This window comes from Pteronotus mesoamericanus, unplaced genomic scaffold (assembly GCF_021234165.1).
Source record: "Pteronotus mesoamericanus isolate MK-2021 breed Mesoamerican mustached bat unplaced genomic scaffold, CSHL_Meso_final contig_263, whole genome shotgun sequence".
Taxonomy (NCBI): Eukaryota; Metazoa; Chordata; class Mammalia; order Chiroptera; family Mormoopidae; genus Pteronotus; species Pteronotus mesoamericanus.
The window spans coordinates 12,464,534-12,479,938 of record NW_026555112.1 but is presented as its reverse complement, the minus strand read 5'-3'; the positions used below and the strand labels follow the sequence as shown (position 1 = coordinate 12,479,938).

Sequence of the window (15,405 nt, the reverse complement as noted above, 5' to 3'; positions counted from 1 at the left end):
ATGCTTATCCACTATGCTGTATACATGAAATTAATATGATCTTGACTGTCAACTGTAAATTTTTTTAAAAATTTAATTTAAAAAAACTGGTAGTTTATCAAAAAGTTAACCACAAAGTTGTTATATGACTCAGCAATTGTGTTTGTAGATATATGCCCAAGAGAAATGAAAACATATTCATACCAAAATTATACAGGAAAGTTCATAGCATTATTCATCATAGCTAAAAAGTAGAAATAACCCAAATGTCTATCAATTGACGAATGGAAAATGTTCTCTAGTTAGAGAGTGTGGCTGTTGTATACTTGTAATTACTAAAACCCACAGAATTGTACACTTTAAAATGGTAAATCTTATGGCATGTAAATTATTTTTTTTAAAAGGACTATCCAAGAACCTCACCCATACCAACCTAGAGATGTCAACTTCCAGAGATCAGTCCTTGAAAATATGAGTGCCTTAAAAAGTGTCTGTCCCATCAACTGCTGCCATTTCAGACCCAAAGAATATTAGAGATCTATTGGTTCTGACCAAGATAACTTTATACCAGTGTTCCATTCAGAACCTTAAGACCAGTCGATTCCATTCATGTCTTTGTTATCTCAGTCATCCTCAGTCACTGGAAATGTAAACTTGCAATTTCTAGAACAGAAGAGCCAACTGAGCACCATGTCCTCTAGATTCTGGAATTTTTATCAGTTATACTAACTGTATTTAAATATCAGAAATCTATTTTGACAATACAGAGCTGTAATATCTTACATGTTCAGAGAAAGTGACTAGCCTAGTCTTTTCCAATTCAGTGGCTGAATAACATCATCAAGGGCCCCTCACCTCTCCATCCTTTCATGTTCAGATTTCATTCCCAGTTATCATTCTCAGACTTGAGAGCGTCCAAAAGAAGAAAAAGGACTATATATTTTTTTTCTTTTAAAAAATACTTAGTAAACCTTTACCAGAAGTTCTCAATGGTTTTCCTTCGTGTCTCATTGACCAAAATTGCAACATGTCTATGCCTAAACAAACTATTAGGGAGAGGGATTGGAATTGGTGTATGTTAGTTTAGACCAATCAGGATGTACCCTTAAGTTAAGGATAGGCTCTCCTGTTTGGACACATGGTTAGGCAGGAAAGAGCTATGTCAGCAAGAGATAAACAAACAATGAATTCTGGATAGGCATCCAGTGTCCATTGTTTGCTTTTCATTCATTCATTCACATGAAAGCAAAACTTCTGAGTTCACCAAGTCCCACCCACAAACACAGAGGTTACAGTCAGTTTTTCCACTGTATCATTTAAAAATATGAACTGGCAATCAATGACCACCAGGCATTTAAGGAAAACCTGCAACATGGAAGTGAAAAGACTTCCATTTTAAATTTTAATATAGTAATTGATATTGGACACAAGACCATCTACCAATGCAACTATTAAACCGGGAAAAATAAATAACTATTTTTAGACATTTGTCAATAGGAACTATAGAACTGTAATCCCTAATAAAAGAAAAACAAATGAATAAACTTCATGATCACCACAGCTTTTTGCGTGGAGGCACTTTCCAAACCACAGCACAGGGAAGGGCCAAACACAGCACTGGTGTCACTGAGTGATGGAGATCAGATATCAGGGAGAAGGAAGCTGTTCAGAGAAACCTGCACAGGGGAAGGTTCCATGAAACTAGACAAAGAACAACTACTAGGAAGAGAACAATTACTGGGGAGCTAGAGACTGAGCAGTGACTAGAGACTACACAGGAATGAGAGATGTTGGTGTTACAACCAGGCACAGTGGAGAAATCTCATTAACTGCCCCAGGAATCGAGTAAACACCGCAGAAAGGCTGGGTTTTAGGAAGAGCTAATCTAGCACTACAGCAGCACTATTAAAGAGAAATATTATAAAAAAATAATTTAAAATTTTCTTGTAACCTCTTGAAAAAAGTAAAAAATCAACAGATAAAATTAATAAAATATTAATCAATGAAAATTTGTGGAACACAAGATAATCTGAGAAAATAAATATCAAGAAGAGATAAGGGTAGACAGATGATAGAACTCCAAAAAACAACACTATTTTAAGAGGAAGAATACAAATGAGGAAAAATGAGGGAGTGGTTAGAGAAGATAGAAGGGACTTAAGAAAAGGTTGAACTCAAGAAACAAAAGGGAGGTGGCAAGAAAAAGGGCAAAATCAAGTGTTGCTCTGTAACCTTAAGAAAGGAGAGGCTGAGGGCTCACTGGATTCAGCAATTCATCTTTAGATGCTACTTGAATGAAGCTGCATCAATTAAAGTCAGAATCCACACTGCAAAGGATTAAAGGGTGAAGAGGAAGTGATGAAGTGAGTGCAGGAATGTTAATTCTTAAAAGTTTGGCGATGACAAGGAGAGAAAGAGAAATTGGAAGCTTTAGAAACATTGAGTTGAGGAGTTGTTTTGTTTTTTTACAACTTTTGAGTCAAGGGTTCAATGGATGAGTCAGTTTTATGAAGAGTAAATAATCAACTGAGCAAGGTACAGAGAGATGGGAAAGAATGGAATCAAGATAACAAATGTAGGATTTGCCCTAGAAAGAAGTAGCGGTTTGAATGTTCAAATTGTACAATACAGATGAAATAGCGATATCTAGTATAAGTTATCTGTAATTTAATCTGTATTTCGTACTTTTTTTATGTTTTTCAAATGCGATTTTATGAAATGTAAATTTTTATATACATGTTAGACTATAAGATTATAAGCAAGGAAAACAAGGTAAAGGAAAGGTAGAGAAAATAAGATAAAATCGGTGATAATATTAGTATGTTAAATAAATGCTATACAGTCTAAGGCTCTTAATGGAGGCTAGCCACAGTTTGAAAACTGGTTCATAAACACTTTGAAAGCAGTATCTATATTTTCCAGTTCTCATAGCTTCTAGAACAGTAACTGGCACACAGTGGCTATTTTTTGGAAATGTCTACCATTTATGGAATAATGCTGCCAAGCACTGCAAATTTTCCATATTTGGTTGTTAGGCTGAAAAATGGTAAGAAAAATACAAAACAACTGAACAAGAGATGAATCATACCTACAATTTCATTGTAAGCAGGGTAGGTACATTTTGAAGCAGATTTTGTTTTCCTCCTACGGACTTCACTGGGATATGGTAAAAGATAAAATTCAACATGTGCACTGGGCATGGAGCCATCTGGGAGATGCTAGGAAGAAAAATGATCATAAATATTAGTGCATGTTGCTATCAAAGAAAACAAATACATACCTACTAAATATCTAGACCAAAGGCAGAATCAAGATTTATTACTGTCACTGTTTATCAGAAAATAAGAAAACAATAAAAAAGAAACACATCGTTGTTCAGAAATAATTTTAGAGTGCAGTTTAAAAGAATAAAATTGTTGTGCCAGGCCTGTTGTGCCAGGTGTGGCTCAGTGGACTGAGTGCCAGCCTGTGAACCAAAGGGTTGCCAGTTCAATTCCCAGTCAGGGCATATGCCTGGGTCATGGACCAGGTCCCTAGTTCGGGGAGTGTGAGAGTCAACTGACATATGTATCTCTCACACATCCATAAACATCCATGTTTCTTCCCCTCTCTTTCTCCCTCCCTTCTCCCCTCTCTAAAAATAAACAAATAAAATTTTTTTAAAAAATTGTCAGAGAACTATATTTAAAAACTCACTAAATATAATTTATTTTTTTACAGTGAAAAATAAATTTGCATTTTTGACAGAAATAGTAAGACATGAATATAAGCCACAAGCAGAGACAATAATTAAGTGCTTCTGGATACTGTATACCACTTAAAAATAAAAAAAAATTCAAGTATAACACACAAAATAAGATGTACCATTCAATTACATGCATATGTATATTATATATTACATTTTAAATCAGAATTTAATTAAAATATCTGTTAGACCTACAAAAGAGTCTTTTTCCAAAGCAGCTGTCTTATCAACACTTTTTTTTTCCTATTCTTATTGGCGCCATATTCTGTCCCTTAGAGATCTCAGCTAATTTGATAAGGAAATCACCAGCTGGCTCCTTATCAATACTTCTCATCTCACTGTTCTCATCTTTGCTGTTACGTTTCTGTGAATTAAGTTTTACTGTAAAATGGGTATATAATCCCTACTTGTCTAAATGTCTCACTCTAGGATTTTTTACTCTTGCTGCTTTTAGACCTTTACAAAGGCAACACTTTGACCTGAAGAGTTTTAAGGCCTGGGGGATACAGAGTTACCAGTCTAAGCAATGAGAAGTTCCCTGTGTCACTCAGAGGACTTTCTTATTCATGGTGGATTGAAGGTAAGCAACATTGCAACTTTCTTCTAGAACTCTGGCTACTATTATTACCATGCTCAGAAGATAGCATGAAGTCCTGTAAGCTTTATTTTGTTGCTTATACTAACTTTGAATTATATATTTTCTAGAGTTTGTGTTATAATGTTTATCATTTTCTATGTTTTTAAAATAGTTCCATATGTGTTATTTTCCCTGTGAGATTAGAAATTCTTTTCCATGCCTCCTCCCCCACATCTCCTTTGAGCTTTGCTCCATTGGTTACCTTCTACCCTCCCCTAACCCCACACTCAGTTCCTTTCTCCTAAGCTTTCAATATGTTTCTAAATCTCCAGTTAAAGATGTAAAATCCTCACTTGAAATTGGGCTTTCATTTATCTTATTCTTTTCTTTCCTTTCATAGCCATGTCTTTCTTTTGTAGCATTTCTTTTCTTTTCTTTTTCCATAGACATCCTATCTGTAACAAAGTGCTTGGTATAGAGTGAACATTTGATAAGTTGTCATCAAATGACTGAATGAATGAGGTGTGTATTCATAGTAGCTAGCTTTTTGGAAGTACTCTATAGCTATTGGTTGAATCATTTTTTATAATGCTATATAAAAACTCGAAGTCTTTCTAACATCCTAAGATTTAAGTAGTGCTCTTATCTATTGTAATATTTGTTGTAATTTTAAGCAGTAAAAACCCACTGCAGGGTAAAGTAGATGTACCTTAGGTTCTGCCCTAGGTGTTTAGCTTGAACACTTAGCAGTTTGAAGGCATCTCTCTGTTAGAGCTGATCTTCTCATGTACATTATTGGGTTTTGTGGCTGATCAAGAATGTTTGTGTTAAGGTCTGCATATTAGGTCCAATATCTCAATGTTCTGCTTCTAAAACTTTATCTCATCTCTCAGATCATATTAAACAATTAGATGCTTCCTCTTCTTCTTTACCTCTTTCTGGCCCCAACAGGAGCTAGACTGGATTTGTAACATAATTACTTGTACTCATTCTCAGAATAAAACCCTTAACGACAACATCCTCATTTTCACCTGGGATGTGATTTCTAGTTGCTGTCCTCTTTTCTGGAGTCTTACTCCCCTGCAGTAGTCTTCCCCAAATCTCTTGACACTAAGTACAACAAGACACTAAAATCTTCCTCTAGAAGCCAATGATGACCTGATAATTTCTTGGGAGCCTAATAAATTGCGGAGTGTGACCTAAAGTCATTTTCATGCTATATCCCCATATAGTCTTTAATCCTCAGTCAAATTTCTCCTCTCATGTTCCCTTTTTTGGAATACATGGAAGAAACAGGAATAGATACATTGAAATTAACTAGAGAAGTGTTTTTATGGGAACCTTTGGGTGGAGACAGGGAGCTGGATCTGTATTAGTACAAATCTTCCCTCGAGGTCTGTCCAGTAAGTATCCAGCTGTGTACTATGAAAAAGAGAGGCATTTATTGAGGACCATGCAAGGTACAAGAAACATTGTACATAGGATAGTGATGCCTCAGTCCCCTTCAAAGGAGGCACCTTGGGACCTCACACAGTTCTCCCAGTGTCATTGGTAGCAGTTTGAATCAAGTCATTGGCAACTGCAGCACCATGTTCCTTCTGCTCTGGTAGCAGAAGCTGCAGAATCAATTCTGCCATGACACATTTCATGCCGAGATCCTGCATCAAAATCTTGGACACAGTAGTTTTTGGAATCCCCAGGTCAGCTTCTAGTTCTTGCACTGTCAGCCGTGGATCTTTGGTGATTCCAGCCCATACACTTCCACATTCTCAGGTGTTCTGCTTGTTGCAGGCCTTCCAGAACATGGATCACTTTCAACAGATTCTCTACTATCTTTGAAGTGTTTGTGCCATGCTTTTATTTCCACTGCACTCATTATATCATCCCTGAAAGCCTTCTCAATCATCCAAATAATTTCTGTGGAGGAATATTCAAGCTTAATGCAAAATTTGATGCAGATTCATTGTTCTACTTGCTCAGCCATTTTGAATTCAATGGCCACACAGTACACATGCTCACTCAATGTCATCTGCCATCCCCACTGAATAGTACAGTGAACTTGTTCTGACATGCACATTCCATTTCACTCTGCTTGGCTTCCAGGTTACAGGGATGTCATGCAAACCATTCTTGTTAACAATAGTTGGACTTTTTTAGATCTCTCTCTCTCTCTCTCTCTCTCTCTCTCTCTGAGAGTCACACTGTGGGTTAGGGTTTCAACACATGAATTTGGGAGGGAACACAGTTCAGACTATAACAGATATTACCAAGTGTCTTTTTGGAGAAGGGGACAGGGAATTGCTCATTGTTGAGAACCACTGGCAATAGGCAAACAAGGATGTGATAGTTTAGGGAAAGTTCTTACTGAGGAGTAAGTAAATTAAGACGAGATTGTACAGGGACTTCTATGTTACCATAAAGAGTGTGGCTTTCATTGTAAAGCTTTGATGTGATATGTGACAAAGGATATTTCAATTTTAATATTTAAGAAAATGCCTGAAATAGAAGACCGCAACAGATGTGTCAATAGCATGTCGACACAATGCATAGTATGCAGCCATTAAAAGACAGTAAAATGGGATTCATGTAGATTCCGTGGATAAATTTAAATATTCGTATAATGCAGACTTTCGAGTTAGGGAAAATAAGCCATTTCTGCTTTGTGAAAGATGACTCTAATGGCAGCCTTGATTCTAGAACAGTGGTTTCCATCCAGCAAACTGTTTTATTTAAAAAGCCAAGTTATATTTAAAGAACTGTTTTCTATTCTGAGAATATGGTACTTTCTATTTTTTGAAGTTGATCGGTATTTTTAAATTATTATTATGAAATGACAGTGAGAGTAGATGATATTGGTTTCCTGACCCCAAAAAAATTTTTTAAAGGCCACCCTATGTACTATGTCAGTTCTCAAAACCATTTTTTAAACCTCTATAGTGAAATCCCTAAGTTTAAGGCCCTTAGCAAGTAGGGGAGACTTGCTAAGATGTTATTATTGATAAAAATATTGATAAGAACTTAGGTGAAGGCTCTTAGGAGGTTAGATGGGAGAGAATGGGTTGCAGAAAGATTTCTAATGTAGAATTAAGAAAACTTACTTGTCAACTGAGTGTGAAGAGGGAGGAGTTGAGGATGATACCCAGGTTTCTGGCCTGGGTTCTTGGGTGGATAGTGGTACCACTCTGTGAGATAGGGAATAGAAAAGGAGGAGTAGGTTTTGAAGGAGGTGGAGGGGAAGATAAGCTTTGGGTATTTTGAGTTTGACATGCCTGCAGAGCACCCAAGCAAAGATATCTAGTAGTCAGTTAACAACATGGATCTGGAAATAGTGAGGATTATTGGGGCTTGCTTAGGTGTGGTAGAAAGCTATAAATGAGGTAGTTCAGAGAGAAAAGGACTAGGAAGAGAACACAACACAGGACACTAATATTTTAGGGTTTTGTTTGTTTGTCTAAAATGAACAAGGGTGGGAAATTTTGTTAAGGAAACTACAAAAGAACCATAGAACAAGGAAAAAATGCTTTAGAGAATGATTGCATGGAAGTGAGAAAAAAATGTTTTACAAAAGTTTGTTCAGCTGTATCAACTGTTGAAAAAAAGTTAATAGTATGAAGTTTCAAAATAGACCATTGATTTCAGCCACTAGGTTGTCACAAGATATTGGGATGTACTATCCCAGACAGCAGTTCGAGGAGCAAAGAATCCTTTATCTGAAACCCATTTCCTCAATTACTCTTACAATGCTCACTTCTTTTGTTCTTCTGGAGAACACCTTTCTTTAAATTAAACGTGGCTCTCTTACCACATTCTCTTGTATGATTTTTTCCCTATTTTAGTTATGTGCAAAGATATCCTAAGTTACCTTTTATCTTACAATATATTATTATTTCCTTTTGTAACTGGAGAATAGTTAGATAATAATAGAACTTCTTTAAGCTCCCCCAAATCTTTATGTAGCATCCATGTATTTAGGCTAGACATACCTGTGTATCTCACACCATCTATACATTTAAAAGTTGTATGTATAGCATTTTTAACCATAAAGATATAAAAAAAAATCCCTAGTATTTCCCTTAATGTCAAGCAATCAAGCTTTCCCAACTTTTTTCTTAAGATTTTTCTTAACCCATTGCCAAATGTCACATAATATATGTGTGCCTTAATATACTTAGACTATCATATAATCCACGCAAATGGAAAAATATGGCTTACTGAAAATAATGTTAGCTAAAACAACACTATTGTGCCAGACATTGTACTGTTTTCAGTGCTTTTTCTTCATTTTGAAATTTAATTTCTATATCCCATAATGTGGCACTTATTATTCTCATATTACAAATGAGTAAATCTAAACTTGGAGAGACTAAGTGACTTGTCCAAAGCCATGCAATCAACAAAGACTTCAAAGAAAATAAAGCTGGGGGTAATTATGTTGTCCATCTTGGAATCAAAATTTTCTTGGCAAAAAACATTTTTTGGACACAATAATGAACATGTTTTATTACAATGCGTTCATTTTATAATAGAAAAGTATCTAATAAAATTTTTGGTTTTGATAAATTACCTAGTTAACCATCTGAGACAAAATGACTTCATATAATTAGCCAGAAAAAAATATTCTAGCAGGTACTAGTATTGCGTTACATTTATTGCAGGTTCTCTTAGAGTCTTACTTAGTTTTTCAATATTTCTCATTCTTTTACCCCATTCAATTTCCTCTTGCAGAGAAAATCAGATGGAAATAGGAATGTCTTGGGCTGCTATTTGAAGTATAGTTAACTTAGTTACCTCAAACTCTTCAGACTCTGGAAAAAAAAAATCACCCAGCAAATATCCATTATCAAACTATTAAATATGTATTTTTTTTTTACTACTACCTTAAAGTTTTCTCCTCTTGCCTCTTTACAGGAGAAATACAGTACAATCCCTTTGCAGCAAAGAAACAGTATTTTATTTTATTATTGCATTTGAGCATTTTATTTTTTTCACCAAACTTTATTTTGACATTGATAATTCTGTAGATCAACTGACACCTCACCTTTGTCAAAATTCATATCTCAAGCCTACAGGTTTTGTCCTCCAGGATCCTGTGTCTTCTAGAGTGGGGTCTAGGGTAGTAAACATGACTCAAGTGTTCCCAGAACTTACTGAGGAACTGAGAAGATTCATAACAAGGCTTCAAAGCATTTTTGGTGAAGCAGATCTTACTTATAAGGATGTTAATAGCTTCTGGCTGTAGCTTTGCTCCTCAGCAAAAACGAGCTTTGATTCTTCCTGTTGTTAACCAGCTACATCTTGCCCTCAATCTGAAGATCTTTTAGACCCTTTAAAAATTCCTCAGCTTTGTGATAGACTAATGCAGAATAGAAAATAATTAATAAATGATGTAAGGAAAGTATTAGCATCTCATTTTATTATTTCTTTATAATCTGTTTCATTGAATGCTAAACTTTAAGGGTAATATTTGTATCTTATTCAGTTTTGCATCTTCCACCAAGAAAAATTACTTCTTGTCTACTATCAATAAATATTTACTGATTTGAAATTTCAAGTGGGAAGGCAGAATACAGAATTATTAAATTTTTGATGCCTGATGACCTGGGTTTTAAGTCTATTTACTTGCTGTATAACCTGGTGCAAATTCTCTAATTTCCTCAACTCAAAAGTGGATTAAATGAGATAATGCATGTAAAGTACTTTGCACTTCACAAGTGCTATTTATTCATACAATGAGTATTTACTAAACTCTTATTATGCTCTAATTTAGAGGTAGGTGCTAGTGATAAGAGTATAAAATATTCAGGATTCTTGTCTTCATAAAACAATCACACAAATAAATTAATTACAAATTGCCATGAAGAAAGGGTTAAGAACTCAGAGGTTCTAAGAGGAGGGCCTGATTTAGATTACTGAGATAGGATTCTCTGTGGGAGTGGCAGTTAAACTGAAACTTGAAGGATGAGATTCTGTTTCCTCACTCTTACTCTCGTTTGTCTGGCTTCCATCTGTCCACCTATATACAAAGGGGCGCCCACCCCCAAACTGGAATTTTCTTCTGGAGGGCGAGCCCTTTGCAGTACAGGCTTCCCCTGCTAGGTGAGTGTTCTAGGAAACCATCTGTGTCAGTGTACCAGCTGAGGGTTTTGTGAGTGCCTGCATTCGGCTTCTGCGATTTTTTTGTCTCTCAAAGCATTTGCCGATTTCGTGATGGGTGATTACCAGCGCACCTGCCCACACTGCAGAGTGTTCAGCAGTTTTTGACCAAAAAACCCCAGCAAGCTGCCCCCTCCCTATTCACCGGAACTCTGCCTCCCCCCAACTCTCCAACCCCCGCCCCCTCCCCAGCAACTAGTTTATCCGGATCAAGAAAAAGTCCTCAAAGAGGAAAGTTCTGCTGAAGTGGAAGAGGTGAAACAAAAAACTGCAGAAGCACTAAAAGGCATCAGAATCCATCAGTTCCAAAAATTCTGGGCAGTGGAAAAAACATCTGGATAGGTGTATTGTACCACATGGACAGTACTTTTAAGGGGACTGAAGTTTAAAAATGTAAGGATAAACACACAATTTTTTATAAATTCCGTTTTTTTGAATCCTCCCTCCTAGCTCTAAGGTCACCGTCTTCCGCGTGACTATATACATCTGACATTTTTCAGTCCTCTTATTTGAACTTTCAGTAGCACTAAACGCAGCTGATCACTCCCTCCTTGAGACGCTGTGTTCCCTTGTATCTTCCTGCTCCTCAGTCCCCTTTGCAGGTTTGTCTCAAGTGCCTGGACGGCTTCGCCTGAGCTGTAATTGTGAATAATAACGCAGTCTCTCTGAGCCATAAAAAAAATTAGCGTGTACAAGTGAGCACTTTTGCAGCCCCTTTCCTCGCTTCCGGGACCCTTTATAAAACCGTGAATATAAAACTTTTTGGTTCCAATAGATACTCCCCTCTCGCGGACCGCGCCTGTCCACAGGCGTAGGCATTCAACCAACCCTACGAGGACAGATTTGTGTCTGGAATACCTGGCACGCGGGAGGAGCCTGGTGTCCAGTCTAGCAGCCAGGGCCGCCTCCGCCCCAGTGACTAGCCAGCCACCCAGCCCCAAGCGGTCCCCGCAATCGAGTCCTCCGCCGTCCCAGCATTCCCTGCGTCCCACCATCGAGAGCGACTTCCGGTGTGGCTGGTGTAGGTGGGTGAAGACGGAGCGGGCTCCTGCTGCTCGCTCTCACTCCCTCGCGCTCTCTCGGGCAACATGGCGGGCGTGGAGGAGGCAGCGTCCTCCGGGAGCCACCTGAATGGCGACTTGGATGCAGAAGACAGAGAAGAGGGAGCTGCCTCTACGGCTGAGGAGGCGGCCAAGAAAAAAAGACGAAAGAAGAAGAAGAGTAAAGGGGCTGCCACGGGTAAAGGGAGTTACATGGTTTTCCAAGGGTGGCCAAGCGAGTCGGCTCAGGCCCCGGCGTGGGTGACAGACCGACGACCCGGAGTCCCGGACTTCACTGATTGCCAGGACTGAGCGTGTGGGAAGGCCAGGCTACCGATTCTCAGTTCCGGGGAGAGGCAGTTTCTCCCCCTGTGGGATAGAGAGCTGGTGGAAGCGGGGGTGGGGGAAGTAAAGGGCACCGCAGCCTCTCGCGAGGTGGCTCTGGGGTCGGTAGGCCAGAGCCCCTGTATTGCCAAGAGCTCAGCTCCCACGTAGACCGTGCAGTGGACTTGAAGCCGTGCAGTGGACTTGAAGCCGTGCACGGATCCCAGCCCTATCTTCCTCGTGGTTTGGCCTCTTCAAAAATCTGGCTGTGACCCGTACACTCGCCTCTTCTCCGGAGCATCCTGGGACTGACGTTTCGTCGAGGGTGGGGGAGAAGTGACCAAGTCCTAGTGCCTAGACCGCACGTTACCCCACCACCCCAGTTTACCGAGGGATTTTTGTGGCGGGCTGCACTTTTTGGGGGGGAGGGGTGTATGCCCACGCGCTCCTGTCACTGAGTTGTAATTGCAGAGTGCTGGGCTGGTGGTGCAAATTCTCACCTGTGTAATCACACAGCATCGTCATTCTTTAGGGTTTTTAGGCCTGAATTATGATGCCATTGCGGGCAGTCCAGATACTGTGTGGCTCGAAGTGGCACTTTTCCAAATCTGCTAGTAAGGCAAGGAAAGCAGCTAAAACTTTACACTTGGATTATATTGTGAGCTAGAAGCGTAAATATTCAGTTTTGAAAATTGAGCGTTTTTGTTGCATGGGATCCTTCATTTTAGGAAAAATTATTTTTACCTCTTAAAGTGAGCCACAGAAAGAATGAGAGAAAAATGGGGAAGCCAGAAGGGATGATTGGTGGAGGTGAGAAAGGTTGGAGAGGGTTAATTTATATTTTTCTGAAGTTTGGATTAGATGGGAGTTGAAGAGGGGGAGTTGTAGGTGCTGGGGCACTTCCAGAATAAAATTTAATCCCAGGACATAGGCCAGTGGGTTCTTCTTGGCTTTCAGATGCAGTCCAGATTCTTCAGTTTGTCCTTTAAGGTGTTCAGCAGACTGACCCTAATATGTTTTTAACAACTGAAACTCTCACTATGAATCTTCTACAAAAAAAAAGTATTACTTCATTATGCACTACCTGGTAACACTGTCTCTGTCTACACACACCCATTGCTCCTCTAGCTAGATTGTTAGTCACTTCTAGAGCTTATGCTTAGCTGTTCAAGAATTTTTTTAGTATTGGAATATCATTTTCTATTTTGATTTTACCTAGCCCCAGCCTGACAGCTTCTTTCTTCATGAATCCGTGAAGTTACCGACCAGTGCCGTGTCCCACAGAAATCCTTTTCTTAACTAAGGCCTTCAGCATTTATTGCCTGTCTTAAGTACTTGTTTGGTTAATAAAGTGTTTGTTGTACTCTCATTGTTGAATACTTTAAAAAGTTCAGCTGCTTAAGGATAGGGACCAACTTGCACTTCTGTTTGAACTTTAGCAGCCATCACAGAGAATATGTAACAGACATTTTGTTGAATGGAAAATACTACTTAGATTTGGTAGACTTTTCTGTCATTAAATAAATTTTATTATGTTCATAATAATGGTTCTGGGTTTTTAAAAAATTTTATTTATTTTTAGAGAGAGGGGAAGGGAGGGAGAAAGAGAGGGAGAGAAAAACATCAACTTGTAAGAGAAACATGGATCAGTTGCTTCTTGCATATGTCCCAACCAGGGACTGACCTGCAACCCAGGCGTATGCCCTGACCAGGAATTGAACTGGTGAGCTTTTGCTTTGCGGAGTGATGCTCAACCAACTGAGCCATGTGGGTCAAGGTAAAATGTTTTTGTTTTTGTTTTTGTTTTCTAAACACTTATCAGGAAAGGACTTGTGTGCACTTCAGTATCCTTACAACTTATGCTAAAGGGAAAAGTATCTTTATTAGATTTGATTTATGTTATAATATTTGATCATCAGGGCAACAAGAACCTGATAAAGAACCAGGAGCTTCAGTTGATGAGGTAGGAAGACAATTGGAAAGACAAGCACTGGAAGAGAAAGAAAGAGATGATGACGATGAAGGTAAATGGGTAATTTGATGTTTGTTGTTAGAAAAGCAAGAAAATGAGATGCTCTTTAAACAAAATCTACTTGTCTGCATGGCCTATTATTTTCTGACTTGTTTCATAATTGACAGTAAAACCTCAGAGTCACAGATAAAAAGGAAAAAATTTATTAGCAACTCTTTAAAAAATTGGATATGTTGAATAATGCTCAAATAACACTGTTCTCAACTTTGAAAAAATGTACTTGGTAAAAGACCAAGTAGTAGGCGAGTGTTAATAAGATAAAATTGATGGGCTTGTTTATTTAACTAGTATTTATTGAACAACTAATATCTACTAGGCACTACCTTAGGATACTTTCACATGCATTCTCATTTTACCTTTGGCAAAACCAAATAAAGTAGATGCTCTTTTCAGGAAATGATAGTTACGTGATATTCCCAATGTGTCATAGCTAGTATGTGTAGAATACAACCAGAGTTTCAAATCTAGCTCTTGATTCCAAGTCTGTTCCTTTTACTCTCTGTACCAAAGCTACACCCATTTTTTTCCCGTCGAAGGAGCACATTGGAGTGCATCTGAACTCTGTTATAAATTCCCCGATCCTAGCTCTTTGTGGTATTTTGGTGCTGTTAGATTTCTGTGAAATGGCAGCTCTTAGAATCCTAGGGATTGATGCTATCAGTAAGACAGTAGAGGAAGTAATTAATTAAAGAGAACTATTCTACAGCATCTTTTGGCAGAAGGGTAGATGGGGCTTTCCATTCTCTGCTTTGACCAGTTACTGCTCTGCCTCAAGCACTGCCATCTTGGACTTTTGCCTTTCAACCCTTAACAACAAATACATGCTGTATTTTAATTATTGTGTTAGGGTAATGCAGAGTAGTTGTTTTTCCTTTAGAAAGGTATAGTCTATTGTCAAGAATTTGGTTTAAAAAAAAAAGTACTAAGATTCAAGGGAATGGTTAGCTTTTCAACTTCCTTAAGCAGACTTCTTGTTCATTCTGCCTTTGGTTATGCTTCAGATTATGAACATATTTTGAGCTCTTAACAAGAAAGGGTGTCATGAATTCAAAGTAATAGGTTACTATAGACCTATGTGTAGACTGTCACAATGCTGATCTTGACTGGGCCTTGTTCTGTTGCACCTCTACAAAGTTGTATGACTCTTGACATCAAAGGAAAAACTTTCTTGTCAGATTGGAAATCTTAAATGTTTTAAAGAAGATTTCAGGAATATTAGCAATTTTCTCCATTCTTTTCCTAATTCATTTCAATAATCAGGATCAATCAACAGTACTAATCTGGTGTGAGAGGTCTTTGAGGGGATGAAAAGCTGCATTTCAGACTCTTGGTTCTGAGGAAAACCGATGGTGTAGTGGAGAGACAAAACCTATAGGTGGAAAGATAAGCTACAATAAAGTTTGTTGAAATTTGGAGATGGAATTGTGGGCTGAATGCTAAAGGAAGGCTCAGTGGAAGGAATGGGACTTGATTAAAACCAAACAGAAGAAACTGTTTGGGGGTGGAACAATGCTGAGAAATGAGGAAGTTTTCAAAGTGTGGTGAACAATGCAAA

The 15,405-nt window shown here is 38.2% G+C and overlaps 1 protein-coding gene across 1 annotated transcript in view; it reads left to right on the top strand.

Moving 5' to 3' along the window:
* Window positions 1–11,452: 11,452 nt before the first annotated feature.
* The window catches only part of METAP2 (methionyl aminopeptidase 2), a 30,350-nt gene continuing 26,397 nt past the window's right edge, over window positions 11,453–15,405 (top strand). The window contains exons 1-2 of the mRNA XM_054574684.1: window positions 11,453–11,693; window positions 13,738–13,842. Coding sequence (XP_054430659.1) covers window positions 11,543–11,693; window positions 13,738–13,842 — 256 coding nt within the window. The 5' untranslated portion in view covers window positions 11,453–11,542. The remainder of the gene's footprint in view (window positions 11,694–13,737; window positions 13,843–15,405) is intronic.